Raw genomic sequence first — 13546 nt, forward strand, 5'->3', positions numbered from 1 at the left:
GTCGCCTTACGGCATGGGTGCAGTTCTCTCACAAAGAGACGATCAAGGCAGAGAAGCAGCGACCGCCTTCGCTTCCCGCATACTATCACCTGCAGTGCGCAATTATTCTCAGCTCGATCGTGAAGGACTGGCCATCGTCTATGGTGCCACCCATTTTCATCAGTATATCGCGGCCAGACATGTGACCATTTTAACTGATCACAGGCCGCTTTTGGGCGTCCTTGGGCCGCAGAAGCTGTCGCCCTGTATGACTCGATGGTTCATGAAGTTGTTGGCCTACGACTACAACAAAACGCACCACTGAGGAAGCAAGCACCAAAACGCCGACGCGCTGAGCCGCCTACCCCTCAGCGAAACCATTGCGGACCCGCCTCAAGTTGGCTGCGTGTTGATGTTCAAATGATGTTAATGTTAAGGATGTTAAGATGTTAGTGACATCTTAGTTGAAATCAATAAAAAGAAATGGGCATGGGCAGAGTACTTAATGAGGAGGAAAGATAACCAATGGTCATCAAGGGTTACGGACTGGATTCCAAGAGAAGGGAAGCGTAGCAGGGGGCGGCAGAAAGTTAGGTGGACGGATGAGACTAAGAAGTTTGCAGGGACAACATGGCCACAATTAGCACATGACTGGGGTAATTGGAGAAGTATGGGAGAGGACTTTGCCCTGCAGTGGGCGTAGCCAGGCTGATGATGATGATGATGTTCGAAGCGCTACCAAGGCCTCTGCTAACAGCTGACGCGATCACAACGGCCACACAAGGTGACCCTAAGGACAACTGCATTTGGTGCGTTGTAGAACATCCAAACTCAAATCCATAAACATACGAAATCAAATTTGAACTGTGTGCCATGGTGACGTTCAGTAGGCAGAGCATTGTGGGTATTCCATGCTCCGCCATAGCCTTTGCAGTGCAAGTCGTTGAAGGAGCAGAAGCATTGCATAGGGGACGTTTGGTTTCTGATAACTCCCCTTCTGCTCAATTCGTGGAAGTACTTTTTGTGGCAGTGTATTTCTGGAGCAGTCTATTTTAACTTCAAATGCATTTATCAACTTCGATAAGATGTGGTTCAGGGCCCCTTTTAAAGTGTACTACAGTAAAATCTCGTTAATTCGAACCGCAAGGGGAAGCCGCTTCAGTTCGAATTAACGAAAGTTCGAACTAACGAAAGTGAAGGAGAACAACAGTACACTGCAATTTGGAAGCAGTAGGGCATGTCAGCAATTTATTGCTTTAAAAAGTCCGTGATCATAGTCTGCCTTTTTTTCCTTGAAGCACTTTTTGCTCTAACGAGAAAATGTGGCGGAAGGCCTCCTCTTCGCCTTCTTCAAAACTGAAGAAGAGACGGGCAGCATTCAATCCAGCCATGACCTCCACAGCGGAGGGCCACACTGGCGCTTCATCTTGCTCCTCCTCCTCGTCACTGGCAGTGACAGGTTCAGCGCTTCTGACCTGAGAAATTATGTCCTCATCTGTCAGCGCACCACACACCACTGCACTCTCGTCCACGTCGACATAGTCATCAAAGGAGATGTCATCCAAAACGTCCGCCATGGGAGCGATGACGCCATCTTCGAGTGCAGGTGGCTGGTTTCCTCCTTGTAGAGCTTGCACGCCGAAGCCACAGTGGCGATAGCAATTTGCTATCATAACTGCAGTTACTTGCTCCCAAGCACGTACAATCATGTCTGGCGCACTTAGGAATGTCACCTGATAATTATTACACAAAATAATTACACAAAATACCGGTAAAAATAATTACCGGTGCAAACTGATGGCACTGGTAAAATGATTAAAAATCTTAGTGATACCTTGGTCCATGGGTTGCAGCGCCGCTGTAGTGTTAGGTGGAAGGAAGGCTAGCTCAATGGCCTTCGTCTCAACGTCGACCGTATGAGCCCATCAGTTGTCAACGAGCAGGAGGACTTTCCGTCCACAACGCTCAAACTTTTTGTCCATCTTCGCTAGCCACTGTCCGAACAGTTCCCCTGTCATCCATGCCTTTCTGTTGGCCGCATAGTCCACTGGGAGGGACAGGATCTGGGAGGTCAACGCAGAACAGAGAGGAGGCAGCCGCTGCTGCCTTCTGGCCGACCCTGCGCCGGTTAGATTTTTCTCTATTTTGCCTTCTCTTGCCGTTATCTTCGTTCCGGAGGCGCCGCAGCCTTGTGTGTAGGCAGTAGGTGCGCTTTTCTGGCCATGTGCCAGGTGCCAAGCTGCCGGCATGGTGGCGTGTAGTTCGAATTATCCGTGGCGGAACCTTCTCACGTTCGAATTAACAGGCTTTCTTATACGTATACTTCTGTGGAGCTTGGCCGGACCATATCGTACAGTTCGAATTATCCATAAATTCGAATTATTGAAGTTCGAATTAACGAGCTTTCACTGTACCTGTCCTGTAAGCACTCCTTTGCCTCTGTCTCTGGCACCTTTGTGAGACACCAATCTTGAAAGGTTTGCTGTGAGTGCTATGTAAAGGAGAAAAAATAAAGAAGGGACAGCATGCAGGACATTGCTACTTCGCAATGCCCCAACTATGAGGAAAGGGGAAACTAAACTGCATGCTCCATGTCACTCTGTAATTAGGTCACATTCTAAAATTCCTGTGGGAGTATATTCATCGAAAGGCATCCCACTCTGTTCTCAGTTTTGAAGAGGTCTCAGGGCCATTAAAGGGACCCTAAACCACTTTCAGCTTGATTTGTTTCATTGCGGCAGCTGTGTACTTGTTTCCAACAACCATACGGTCTGAAAATTTTTGTTTAGAGTGATGCCATAATAGCGCTGTTAAAAGCATTTTATGAACTACTACACAGCTGCCACAGTTTCTTGCCCACCTTCGCTACCTCCGCTCACTGGGGCTCTCCATCCTCGCCGCGTAATTGCACCAATTACGTGCAGTGCAGAAAAGCTATGGCCCTGTCAACACACCAGAAGATAGGCTCATACATTGTCTTCCCTTAATTGCCTTTCCTGTGACATCAACTGAAGGGAACCGTCGCAGAAGGATCAGTGGTGCATAGTGGGCGAGCCACCCTTCCTTTCTCGGAACAGACAGCGAGTTCCTGTCATGTCGGCACCATTGTTCCTCGCCAGGCGATCAGTCGACAGCTGCGGAGAAAGGAGCGGAAGAGCCCCGAGTGGGGAGCAAGGGATGCCATTAATTTGTGGCTCACATGTGCCCTGTTCGCAAAGGATGATCACCACGGTGTGCTGTTTGCGGTGTGCATGCTCATTTAAAGTGTGTACCAAAAATGTCAGCGTTGGTTTAGGGGTCGTTCACTAAGCTAGTGAATGAGAGTGTTGTCAAGAGCCCAAAGGAACCTCTTGCTTCTTTGCAGGCAACACTGTGCAATTCGTGTGTTGATCAAGTGCGTACATTGGGCAGTCAGACAGAGACTGGGCATGTGATGGTGGAAACGAGCACCCAAACTGCCATGGTCCTCCCACGTACCATCCCTGTGCAGACAAGACCAACGGTCAGTAAATCAATATACATAACTGCCATGCCTACAAACATACCAGATGTCCATTTTTTTTTTCTTTTTTTCTTTTCTTTTTCTTTTGGCTCTACAGGTTTCGTAAAAATTCACTGTGGCAGTTAGCACAATTCTAATCCTTGAACTGGACTGCTCGAAGAGGTGCACATTATTTGCTCAATAAATGATCAATTAACAACATTCCACTAATTATTCTCTTTAAGTAATCACTTGACTGCACATACTGAAATTTGTGCACTGCACCTGTTGTTTGCAAGCCATATACATTTGGATTTTGAAACGAATTCTGAGGATGGCAGCAGTTTTTAGGCTTATCAAGCTTTGCAGTAAAAAGGCACTGGTGTTACACTTATGTGTTTAACAAAACACCATTTTATGCATTCAAGCATGAAAATGAACGGCAATGCGTTTCGTCGCTAGCTTGAATGAATCCTGGGGTTCTACATGCCAAAACTACGATTTGATTATGAGGCACGCCATAGTGGGAACTCTGGATTTTATTTGACCACCAGGGGATCTTTAACGTGCCCCCAATGCACGGGACATGGGCATTTTTGCACTTGGCCCCCCATCCAAATGCGGCTGCTGCAGCCGGGATTTGGTCGCTAGCTTTGGGAACGAATATCTTTAAACTGGTGTCATCCTAATAATTCGTTTAAGGTAGATATGCCTTCTTAACTATACGTTATAAACTTGTAATTTGTAATGTGCTATAAAGTTGTCTCTTAAGAGCTTATGTAGTGGAATTGTATTAGTTAAATGCATTACACTTGCTGATTTCTCAAGAAAACACCTTTGTCACTTTGAGTAGTCCAGGTGAAGGACTGCAATTGTGCTATCTGATGTGGAGACCAATGAACCTCGCCGCACCTGCTTGGCTAGGCCGACTTGTGGCTTCCGAGATAGCACCGGTGCCAATGCGATCTCGCAGACACTGCACCAGCTGCACCTAGCTGCACCAGTCTTGGTGGCGCTGCAGTGAGAGAGGGAGAAGTGTGATGACATTGATGAGCTGCTGTTTATGCTCAGCTACTTGCAGTGGTTAAATAACACGTTTTGCTTGATGGCATATTCAGTGAGGGGGCTTGGGAGATTTTTAACTTCTGTCCCGAATGTGTGCCGAACGTGCAAAAAGTGATAATCAGGCATGGAGGGGCTGGCTATTTTTGGTTTCAGAAACGAATCTATTTTGTTATATCTAGCGGAAGGAAAAATTTACCTTGTTAAAACAAGGTTATAAAAGCACGGGAATTTCAAGGTCAATTTCACTTACTTCATTATATGCATTATCTTGTGATATCCCATTTTGTTATAATGAGGTATAACTGTTCATTTGTATTCCGCCTAATTCAGTTTAAATACCGCTGTGACTAAAAGCGACCACTCAGCTAAAAAGCACATCTTAACCAAAAACTATTTGATTGTCATCAATAACAGGCGTTCACAAGTTTTTAGTTCACGTGCTTGCATCCTGACAATGACATGCTAAAAATCACACTATAGCATTGCATTCACTTTGAAATCATGGGAAGCTCGTGCATGTTTGCACATGAGGCAGCATAGTTCAGCCACAAGTGCAGGCAATGCATGGATGGAAAGCTCCAGAGAAGGTGACCTACCTGAAACTGAAACCCTCATTTTTAAAGCAAAGCTTTCTTTGCCTCTTCTCCCGACTTTCCGGGTGCTGCGGCTGTTGTTGTGGTCTAGTTGGCATATGCCGCCGGGTTTCTTGCAACACCCCCAGGTGGCGCTTGCCTCCGTGTATCCCGGCTGGTGCCGCTGCAGCAGCATTTCACAGTTTGTGCGTAAGGCATGTGCTGTGCTTGCTTTCCGATGTGACAGAAATGCATTTGCTGGGGCTTTGGAGGTCGCGTGCTGGGCTATGATAGTGCAAACACTGTCCAGCCACCTTGTGGCACAGGGCATAACTAGACGAGCACAGAGCTAATATGGCAGTAAACAAGTGCATTCTACTTTTCTGCTGGTGCAAATTTTTGGAAGGAGTGTAATCAGGAACTTGTAGTCTTTTTAAATGTTTAAAATGTTTCACACTCAGTTACAGCAGCATTAGCTCTGTGTTTGGCTCTTGAAGCTCTGCGCCACCAGGTAGCTTGACCATACAGGCCACTCAGGCTGCTTACATTTACAGCAAAGCCCCTTCATCACAGCGGTAGTAGTATGGAGGGGCTTTGGTATACGCCTCTGCCCATCCGTGAAGATGCATAGCTCGCCTGTGTTTACCGGAACATTGGACATGCTCAGCGCTGCAACGACGCTTCCTATGCATGCTGCTTGGGTAGTTCTCGCTGGGGATTGGCTGCCAGGCAGCTATCGGAGATGTTGGAGCGACTTTGCACAATTTCTTCAAGACAATGTCATGACTCAGAGCCAGTGAAGGTGGAGCTTAGCTCCAATCACTCGGCAAACAAATCGAGAAGAAAAAGAATGGCTAGAGAGAGGGGTAATTTGTAATTTTCTGTAGCTGTCTTAATATGAGATGCTTCACTTATTGGCATGAATGTTTTACTGTAGCTGTACCCGACACATTAACAAAATTTTTGCTAACCGATTCAAGGACCCTTTAATATTTCATGTTAGCGTCGCAACGGTTCGAATTGTAGTCATTGCACCAAATGTCATTTGAATATAATGACGTTACACTCTCTAGTTTGTGGGGTCTCTAGTGTGGCCATATTATTCTTTGATCCACTTGGGGGAAAGTCACTGCGTATGTTCTTTCCAAAGGTTGTGTTTTTATACAGGACCAATCCGTCGTGCTTTCTTAGATATGCTTAGAGAGTAAAAAGTTCAGGGTTTGGGACTGCAAAAACTTGTATGCCTTGTATATTCCCTGTCTGATCTCACTTTGAGTTTTTGTTTAGGGTCACTTTAATCAAGACTAAATTGGAAACATGAAAATAGATTTGATTTGATGTCAAACAAGACTCGAGGCAGCTGAGCGTCCTCAACTAAGCCTTGCTTCAGCCCTCTCATTCTTTCTGTGGGAAAATCAATTTTATCATTCATAATACCAGGGGTGCGATCGGAGATGGTTGTACGGCGCGCACGATAGGTCTACTCCGCGCTGACGTCGCCAGCCGTGGGGCGCGGCCACATTTTTGGTGACGTCAAAATGATGACACGCTCCTGTCAATCATCCTCCCACCGAGCATTTCGTCTGCTAGGTGCTGAACCCGACGGGAGCTGGGAAGTTTGGAGTGATCATACGGCTTCGCATGGCGCGTCTGGTGGATTGGATTGGATCCAACCGGCGGCTGCAGCATGGCACGTTCGGATCCAATCCATAGTTTAATTCGAGCAAATGGCGCTTCCGTTGGGAACTTAGGTTGTTGCGCTGGCGTTTCTAGAGGAAGGAGCAGAGCGGGTGGCAGTGCGAAACGCGTTTGAAGAAATGGCAGAAAGTGAATTCCAGCGTCGTTTTTGTTTCTCGAAACAAATAATTCGTTGGTTGCACAGAGACATCGACCCCATCATCGGTGCCAGCGAGCCACTGGAATGTTGTCGCTGCCTCTTGAAAAGTGTGCCACTCTTCCTGTCATTTTTTTTTTTTTTTCTTCTCGCTGTGCGCGACACCACCTAGAGACGACGCAAAGAAACTAATAGTTATAAATTGCAGTAGTCACACGTGCTACTATTTGAAAACGTGTTTGGTCTAGAGAAGAAAAAATACATTTTTTAAGATAAAGATTTCATTCATTTGGAAGACGAGAAATATTTCGTCTTGTAGTATACTGTCTGCAAGCAGACAACTAACGACGGAAGTAAACTTCCGGGGAGGTCACCGCTTCCTGATTGGCTGCTCTCTCCGCCCCGCTGTCACAAATTTTGCATACTGCAACTTTGTGACGTTGCAGCAACCGAACAGAACGCGTATCAAACAAAATATCTCCGATTGCGCCCCTGGTGTCTTTCTCCTTAAATGCTGGCAAAATTTAAAGCACCCGTTAATGTTGAAACACCTGCTTTAAAACGCAAGGTCTGCAGCCATCTAGCTCACAGCAGCTCCACCATGCAACTATTTGAGCACTCAGCTGTCATGTTTGTTCTTCTCTATTCAGAAATTAAGGAGCCAAGGTACAAACACGGTCCCTGAATGACAAGCTAAAAGAGAAATAATTGTCCACTTGGTGCTGAAATGACAAGGATGTCGAAGAGGCTCGACTGGAGGGAAGCAAGCCACCATCAAGCTAGAAGCTGCTGTGGTACACTAAGGAACACCTTGCCTAACGTCAACCGCGTGGGAGCAGCTGTTTGCTAGTGATACCAAACACTGCCATCATGAAGACAGTGCATGAAGAGTGCATGTGAGCAAGCTTCAGCGGTACATTATTCTAAACAGTGTTCGATGAGTACTGTAATGACATGTTCGACTTGTCACTTTCTTGTTTGTTGACTGAACGTGCAAACCCTCCAAATATTTATAAAAAATGTTACCATCAAGTGTTGTAGTGTCATAAATAATTTATACTACGGTGCTTTCTTCTAGTATCAGGAGGCGGACCCAACATGGCATCATGACACACTAGTTCGCTCTATTCCTGTGTCCACTGCAGCTACAGTCAAATGTGTGCAGCATTCCAAACCATGTAATGCCCAATGTATTGTGTATGCTACACTGTTCCAATACCTCAACATTCTGATTTTAGCCTGCAGCAGTGATCTTTATAAAGTGGAGAGATTTTAGTTGCGGATACGTCAGGAAACCAAGTATACTAATTAAGTAATCACTGTAATAATTAAGTTATGCTTCAAAATAAAATTTCATTTTTTTTTAACAAATTTGCTCCCCATGACCAGAAATAAAGGTTATCAGGTTGTTTTAATTTTCTTGTGGGACTGTGTTTGGGCACTACAGAGCTAATTTTTTTTATAAACAAACTATTGGTGTCGAGGGCATAGTGTGGCGCCATCTGGTGTAATCTCTCCGTGACGTAGAAAGCGTCATCATGTGATACCAATTGCGAAGTGTTGGACGTCTCCACCTGGTGTGCAGGCCAACAAAGGTACTTAGCAAGCCAACGTATGGCATCGTCCACTCTTGTCGCAGCGTGTGCGCATGCAGCGCTATGGACGACGAATGTGAAGAGGCCACTCGCGCATATAGGAGCTGTTATGAAATTTACCTAGTAATCTACAACTTGAAGCACTCACACATCTCGTCTACAGTTATGTTTACTGAGGCAAGCGGGATTGCGCGCACCTATCTCTTGCTTCTGCGCGCACGTGCGCGGCCAAGAGGTAAGATTTCGATTTGTGTTGATTGCCATGCATGATTCATGGCAACGCTTCACCCTAGTGTTGAGCATGTCAATAAATTGGCGGCGCATATGTTACTTTGACATTGTTTATTAAGTTCGCATGACCTTTAAGAAAGGTAGCCATATGCACTCTTGGCGCAACAGTACAGTTCGCAGCATTCGTCGAGGTGAGTGCGGCGTGCCACTTTCGCCAGAATTATCGCGGGACGATGATTTATCACCGATATATTTTAATAAGTGGAACTTCAACCGATTATATTTTTGTCCTCAATCCATGCTTCTACTATTTGCGCTTCTCTGTGCAGGGTATTTTCACAGATGTGATATCAAGTGAGCACGCTGCAAGCCCAGTGTGCATCGCTTGCTCGACTCTTAATTACGATCACCATATTTCGTTTTCAGTGACTCTGCCGGTCTCTAGCATCAACCATTTCGTTGACCAGCAGTTCAGCCCATCACGACTGCTAACAGAATACATGCAGTGTATGAGTCTGACCACGTTCGAATAAGCAGCGTAAAGGAACCGCACGAGGACAAATTCAGCCTAATTAAGTAATTAGTCTTCATTAATCATCTTCTAAAATATTATAATTCGACTAAAAGTGTCAATGGGTAAATTGTAGAGTAGCATGAAAGACTGCCGATACAGCTTTCTGTTGCTCAATACGTGCTAGTTACAAAACATTGTTTTTCCGAGCGCGAAAGAAGCCTGTGAATACATGCAAAGTGCCTTGAGCGGCCAGTCACGCGTGGCAGTTTTGCGTAATTTTGCGCAGTCATCGCCCTTGAACTTTACTCGGAACTTCACAGCAGCAGCTGAAATGCGCTTGGAGTGTCCATATAATTGCTCTTGCAATAAACATTTTACGTAATGAAATCACACTGAGCGCTTCACATAGGCTAGAAAATTGTAAGGTTCCGCATTGCACGTTGCGCGTAATTTCCCGCAAGTTATACAACTCGAAGGAAATCAGCCGCGAGCTTATCTCCAGCTCCCGATTCCGGCGAAGCTCGGTGTGTTTTGGACGGTCCAAGGGCCGGATGGGAAAGTTCTGCGATGGCACTGCTCCGGGAACAAGGCACCGTCTTTTACAGCCTGGCGCGAATAAACGTCATAAATTCTAATACATACAGTCCCGGGAAGTTCCACGTCGTACTAACTGAACATTTTAGCTCCAACGCCATACACAAAATCTTAGCAAAAGTGCTTGCTAAGCGTGCAATAATGAATGGTGGGCTGCTTCCCCATTCTCGGCTTTATCAACCATGCATCCTGCTGCTGCTTGGTTTTTGGGCACGCATGAGAACTCGCACTGGGCTCCGTCGAATAGGTTTGGCACAGCGGCACCGAGCACTATACCATGCTGAAACAATAAAATGAATTACTGCCTTTGGGATATGAAAGGTAAAGCCCCTTGATAATTTGAAAGTAGCGACACTCTCCTCCTCACGGCGCTTTCCTCCTCGATTCTCTTTGCCCACCGGCTGCGCACGGCGCGCTTTTCCTCCTGGGCTTTCGCATACGGGCCGCAGGATTCTATGGAGGAGTATTATTTTGGGCCAGTTGGCCGCCCCAGTGGGGTTTAAAATTGTGAGAAATGCTAATAACAGCATCGATAATGCTGGAGGCAACGTTTATGAGGAGGTTGGTTTTTCTTAAAGCCGTATGAACGGGGTATACCGATGTAAAGGGAGCTTTGAGGCGAGTTTTATACTCCAGAAAATTTTTCTGCCACATGATCAGATGCTTACTTCGTGCGTCTGATCTGGTATTGCTTGTGACACATCCCTTTGTGTGTGGCTTATTAAGCGAAAGCCTTAAACCTCTGTTTGAAGGTCCCGTTGTGAGCTACAGAAAATATCACGTGACCGAAGGAAGGTGGGAAGCGAACCAAAGCATGTGCAGCCACATATAAGAGATGATTAATGATTAGCAAAGTAATGATTGATAAGTGATTGGATTAAGATGAAGTCGGGTGTATTAGGGTGGATTAAAGATTAAAGGATTAAGTGGATTAAAGATGAAGGTGCATTAGGGTGGATTAAGGTGCATAGGAGGACTAGGTTGGATTAAGGTCGATGAGGTGGATTAGGGTGGATGAAGCTGCGTTGAGGTGCATTAAGGATGATTATAGTGGATTAGGGGGGAGTAATGTGCATGAAGAAGGCTAAGGGTGGATTAAGAAGGATTGAGGTGCATTAAGGAGGATTATGGTGGGCTAGGGTGAATTAAAGTGAATGAAGGAAGATTAGGGTGGATTAAGTAGGATTAGGGTGGAGTAAGGTAGATGAATGTGGATCCGGGGGATTAAGGACGATTATTGTGAACTAGGGTGGATTAAAGTGAATGAGGTAGCATTAGGGTTGATTAACGAGGATTAAAGTGCATTAAGGAGGGTTAGAGTAGATTGAGGTCGATGAAGGTGAATTAGGGTGCATTAAGGAGGACTTTCGTGGATTCTGTGGATTAATGTGCATCAGGAAGATTATGGTAGACTAATCGGTCTTAACACTCAATGAACCCTAATTCACCTTAGTCCACCTTAATGCTCCTTCATCCGCCTTAATACTCCCAATCCACCTTAATACAACCTAATCAACCTACATCGCCCCTAATGCACCTTAGCCTACCCTATACCGTCTTAATCCTCCATTATCAACCCTAATTCATCGATATCCGCCTTAATCGTCCTTCATCCTCCTTACTCCTTGTTCATGCGCCTTAACCTAACTTAATCCTGCTTAATAGTACCAATCTACTTTAATACACCCTAATAATCCACTTCTATCGAACCTAATCCAGCTACATGGACCCTAATCCACCTTAATCTAGCCTAATCCATCCTAATAGGTCTTAATCCTCCTTGATCCACCTCAATCCTCCTTAATACTTGTTCATGCACCCTAATCCACCCTAATCCGTCTTAATACCGTTTCATCAACCCTTCACCTTAATCCGTCTTAGTCCTCCACACACCTTAATCTTTATTCATGCATCTTAATCCTTCTTAATGCACTCTAATACACATTAATCTTCTTTAATACACTCTAATCAACCTTAATCCTCCCAAATCCACCTTATGTCAATCACTAATGATTCAATAATTAACTTGGGTAATCATTCTGTTATACAGGGCTGGACATGCTTTGGGTCACCTCTGGCCTTCCTTGGGTCACGTGATACTTCCAGTTTACAACGCGACCTTGAAACGTAGAAATCTAAAGGCTTTCGCCTTAAAACTTAAAAAAAAAAAACCTCAATGTTGACTAGCTAACGCTCATCACCTGCAATACCACGTGTATACTTGCCACGAATTTCTTCAGGGCGCAAAGCAGAATCTATAATGCTGCACTTCCGACTGAATAACAACAGTTAGCGACGTGCGCGGTGATGGAGCCACCCCAGAAAAGCATACTGAGGACGACCGCAACAAAAACGCTGGTGAGCAGGCCGGAAGAATGAAAAAAAAAAAAAAACAGCATTACGAGATGCTTTGCTACGAGCTATAAGAAAGACGCCTCAGCTCGCAAACAACGCTGTTCTTCGTCGGAACAAAGTTCTTTCGGCCAATGTCATGCAGCCACTGCTTCCTGCGCAAGCCGTCACGCTTTCCTTGTAGTATAAAACGGCATAACCATCTTCAGGCTTCTTGCTGCAGTTGTATGCGCAACAGCCCGGCATAGCGCTAGCACATAGAGCAGGAAACACAGCGTACAACGTTCGCTACGTCGAGCTAAAGCGCCGAGCCAGCAGTGCTCAGGAGAAAAATGGCGCGAACGAAAAAGAAAAACACAAGCAAAACTCAAGATCCGGGCGTTTCCAAGGGCAACGGCAGGGAGACCAATCGTCGTGCAGAAAAACGGGAGCAAAACTGGTTGCCGCGGGGAACGCACAAGGGGCGAGGAGGAGGCGAGGAGGTCGCGCGGCGGCGGCAGAGTTCAAAGAGTGTCGCTACTTTCCAATTATCAAGGGACTTTAAAGGGAAGCTGAAAGGTTTTCCAGAAAAAATGAGTGAAGAGCAGTACGCCGTGGTATTCAACCCTATGAATTCGAATATCGCATCGAAATTGAGTGAAAGAAAGCGCAAACATATTTTATTTCGACGAAAAGTGCAGCAGCAGACTCGCCCTGCTCGCGCGCCTCGTGACGTCAACAATGGTGTTCGTCGGGACCGACTGCTTCCGCTACACACGAAGCACGGTGCAAAGTAGTTTGGTGGTGTTTTGCTGAGACGGTCATGGAAATTTTCGAGAGCTTGGGTTTCCCTGAGGAGTTCGGCGTTAAGTCCAAACTCTACGAGAGCGATCTTGCGCGCGACGGTGACGGGCGACGGCTTTGAGCGACAAAACGGGCCGTCGCTTGAACAAATCGCTCGGTGTTGTCGCTCGATCGCTCGTTTCTAGAAATCTAGAACTCGTCGCTCGTCGCCCGGAAATGCTATGAGCGACTAACCAATTGTGCGAAGCCGAAACTGGATGTACATAACTCAAATACTGCTGTTTGTCGCACGGAACGAGCAAACTATTGAATTTTACACGTGCAAGAATAAGAACCTAGTGCAAGACCTTCAGAAATATTTTTTGCTCCTTCTTCAGTAAAATACATCAACTTAAATTGATAAAGCATGCGTCACGCTAGTTTCGGCGCGTATATTGCTACCCTCATTCCGGGAAATCGTCGCTCAAAGCCGTCGCTCGCGTGGAGTTCGGCTTGCAGACGACGAGTGAACGCGACAGCCATCGCCTCGCTTGTAGCGCTGTCGCT

At 45.9% G+C, this 13546-nt stretch overlaps 1 protein-coding gene across 5 annotated transcripts in view; it reads left to right on the forward strand.

Annotated features, from left to right (window-relative positions):
- The window catches only part of LOC126523563 (uncharacterized), a 43988-nt gene extending 36025 nt beyond the window's left edge, over positions 1 to 7963 (forward strand). For all 5 annotated transcript variants that reach the window (XM_055066925.2, XM_055066923.2, XM_055066922.1 and 2 more), the window contains 2 exons: positions 3344 to 3481; positions 7582 to 7963. In XM_055066925.2, the coding sequence (XP_054922900.1) occupies positions 3344 to 3481; positions 7582 to 7620 (177 nt within the window). In that variant the 3' untranslated portion in view covers positions 7621 to 7963. The remainder of the gene's footprint in view (positions 1 to 3343; positions 3482 to 7581) is intronic.
- Positions 7964 to 13546: the final 5583 nt, after the last annotated feature.

This window comes from Dermacentor andersoni, chromosome 6 (genome assembly GCF_023375885.2).
Source record: "Dermacentor andersoni chromosome 6, qqDerAnde1_hic_scaffold, whole genome shotgun sequence".
Taxonomy (NCBI): domain Eukaryota; kingdom Metazoa; phylum Arthropoda; class Arachnida; order Ixodida; family Ixodidae; genus Dermacentor; species Dermacentor andersoni.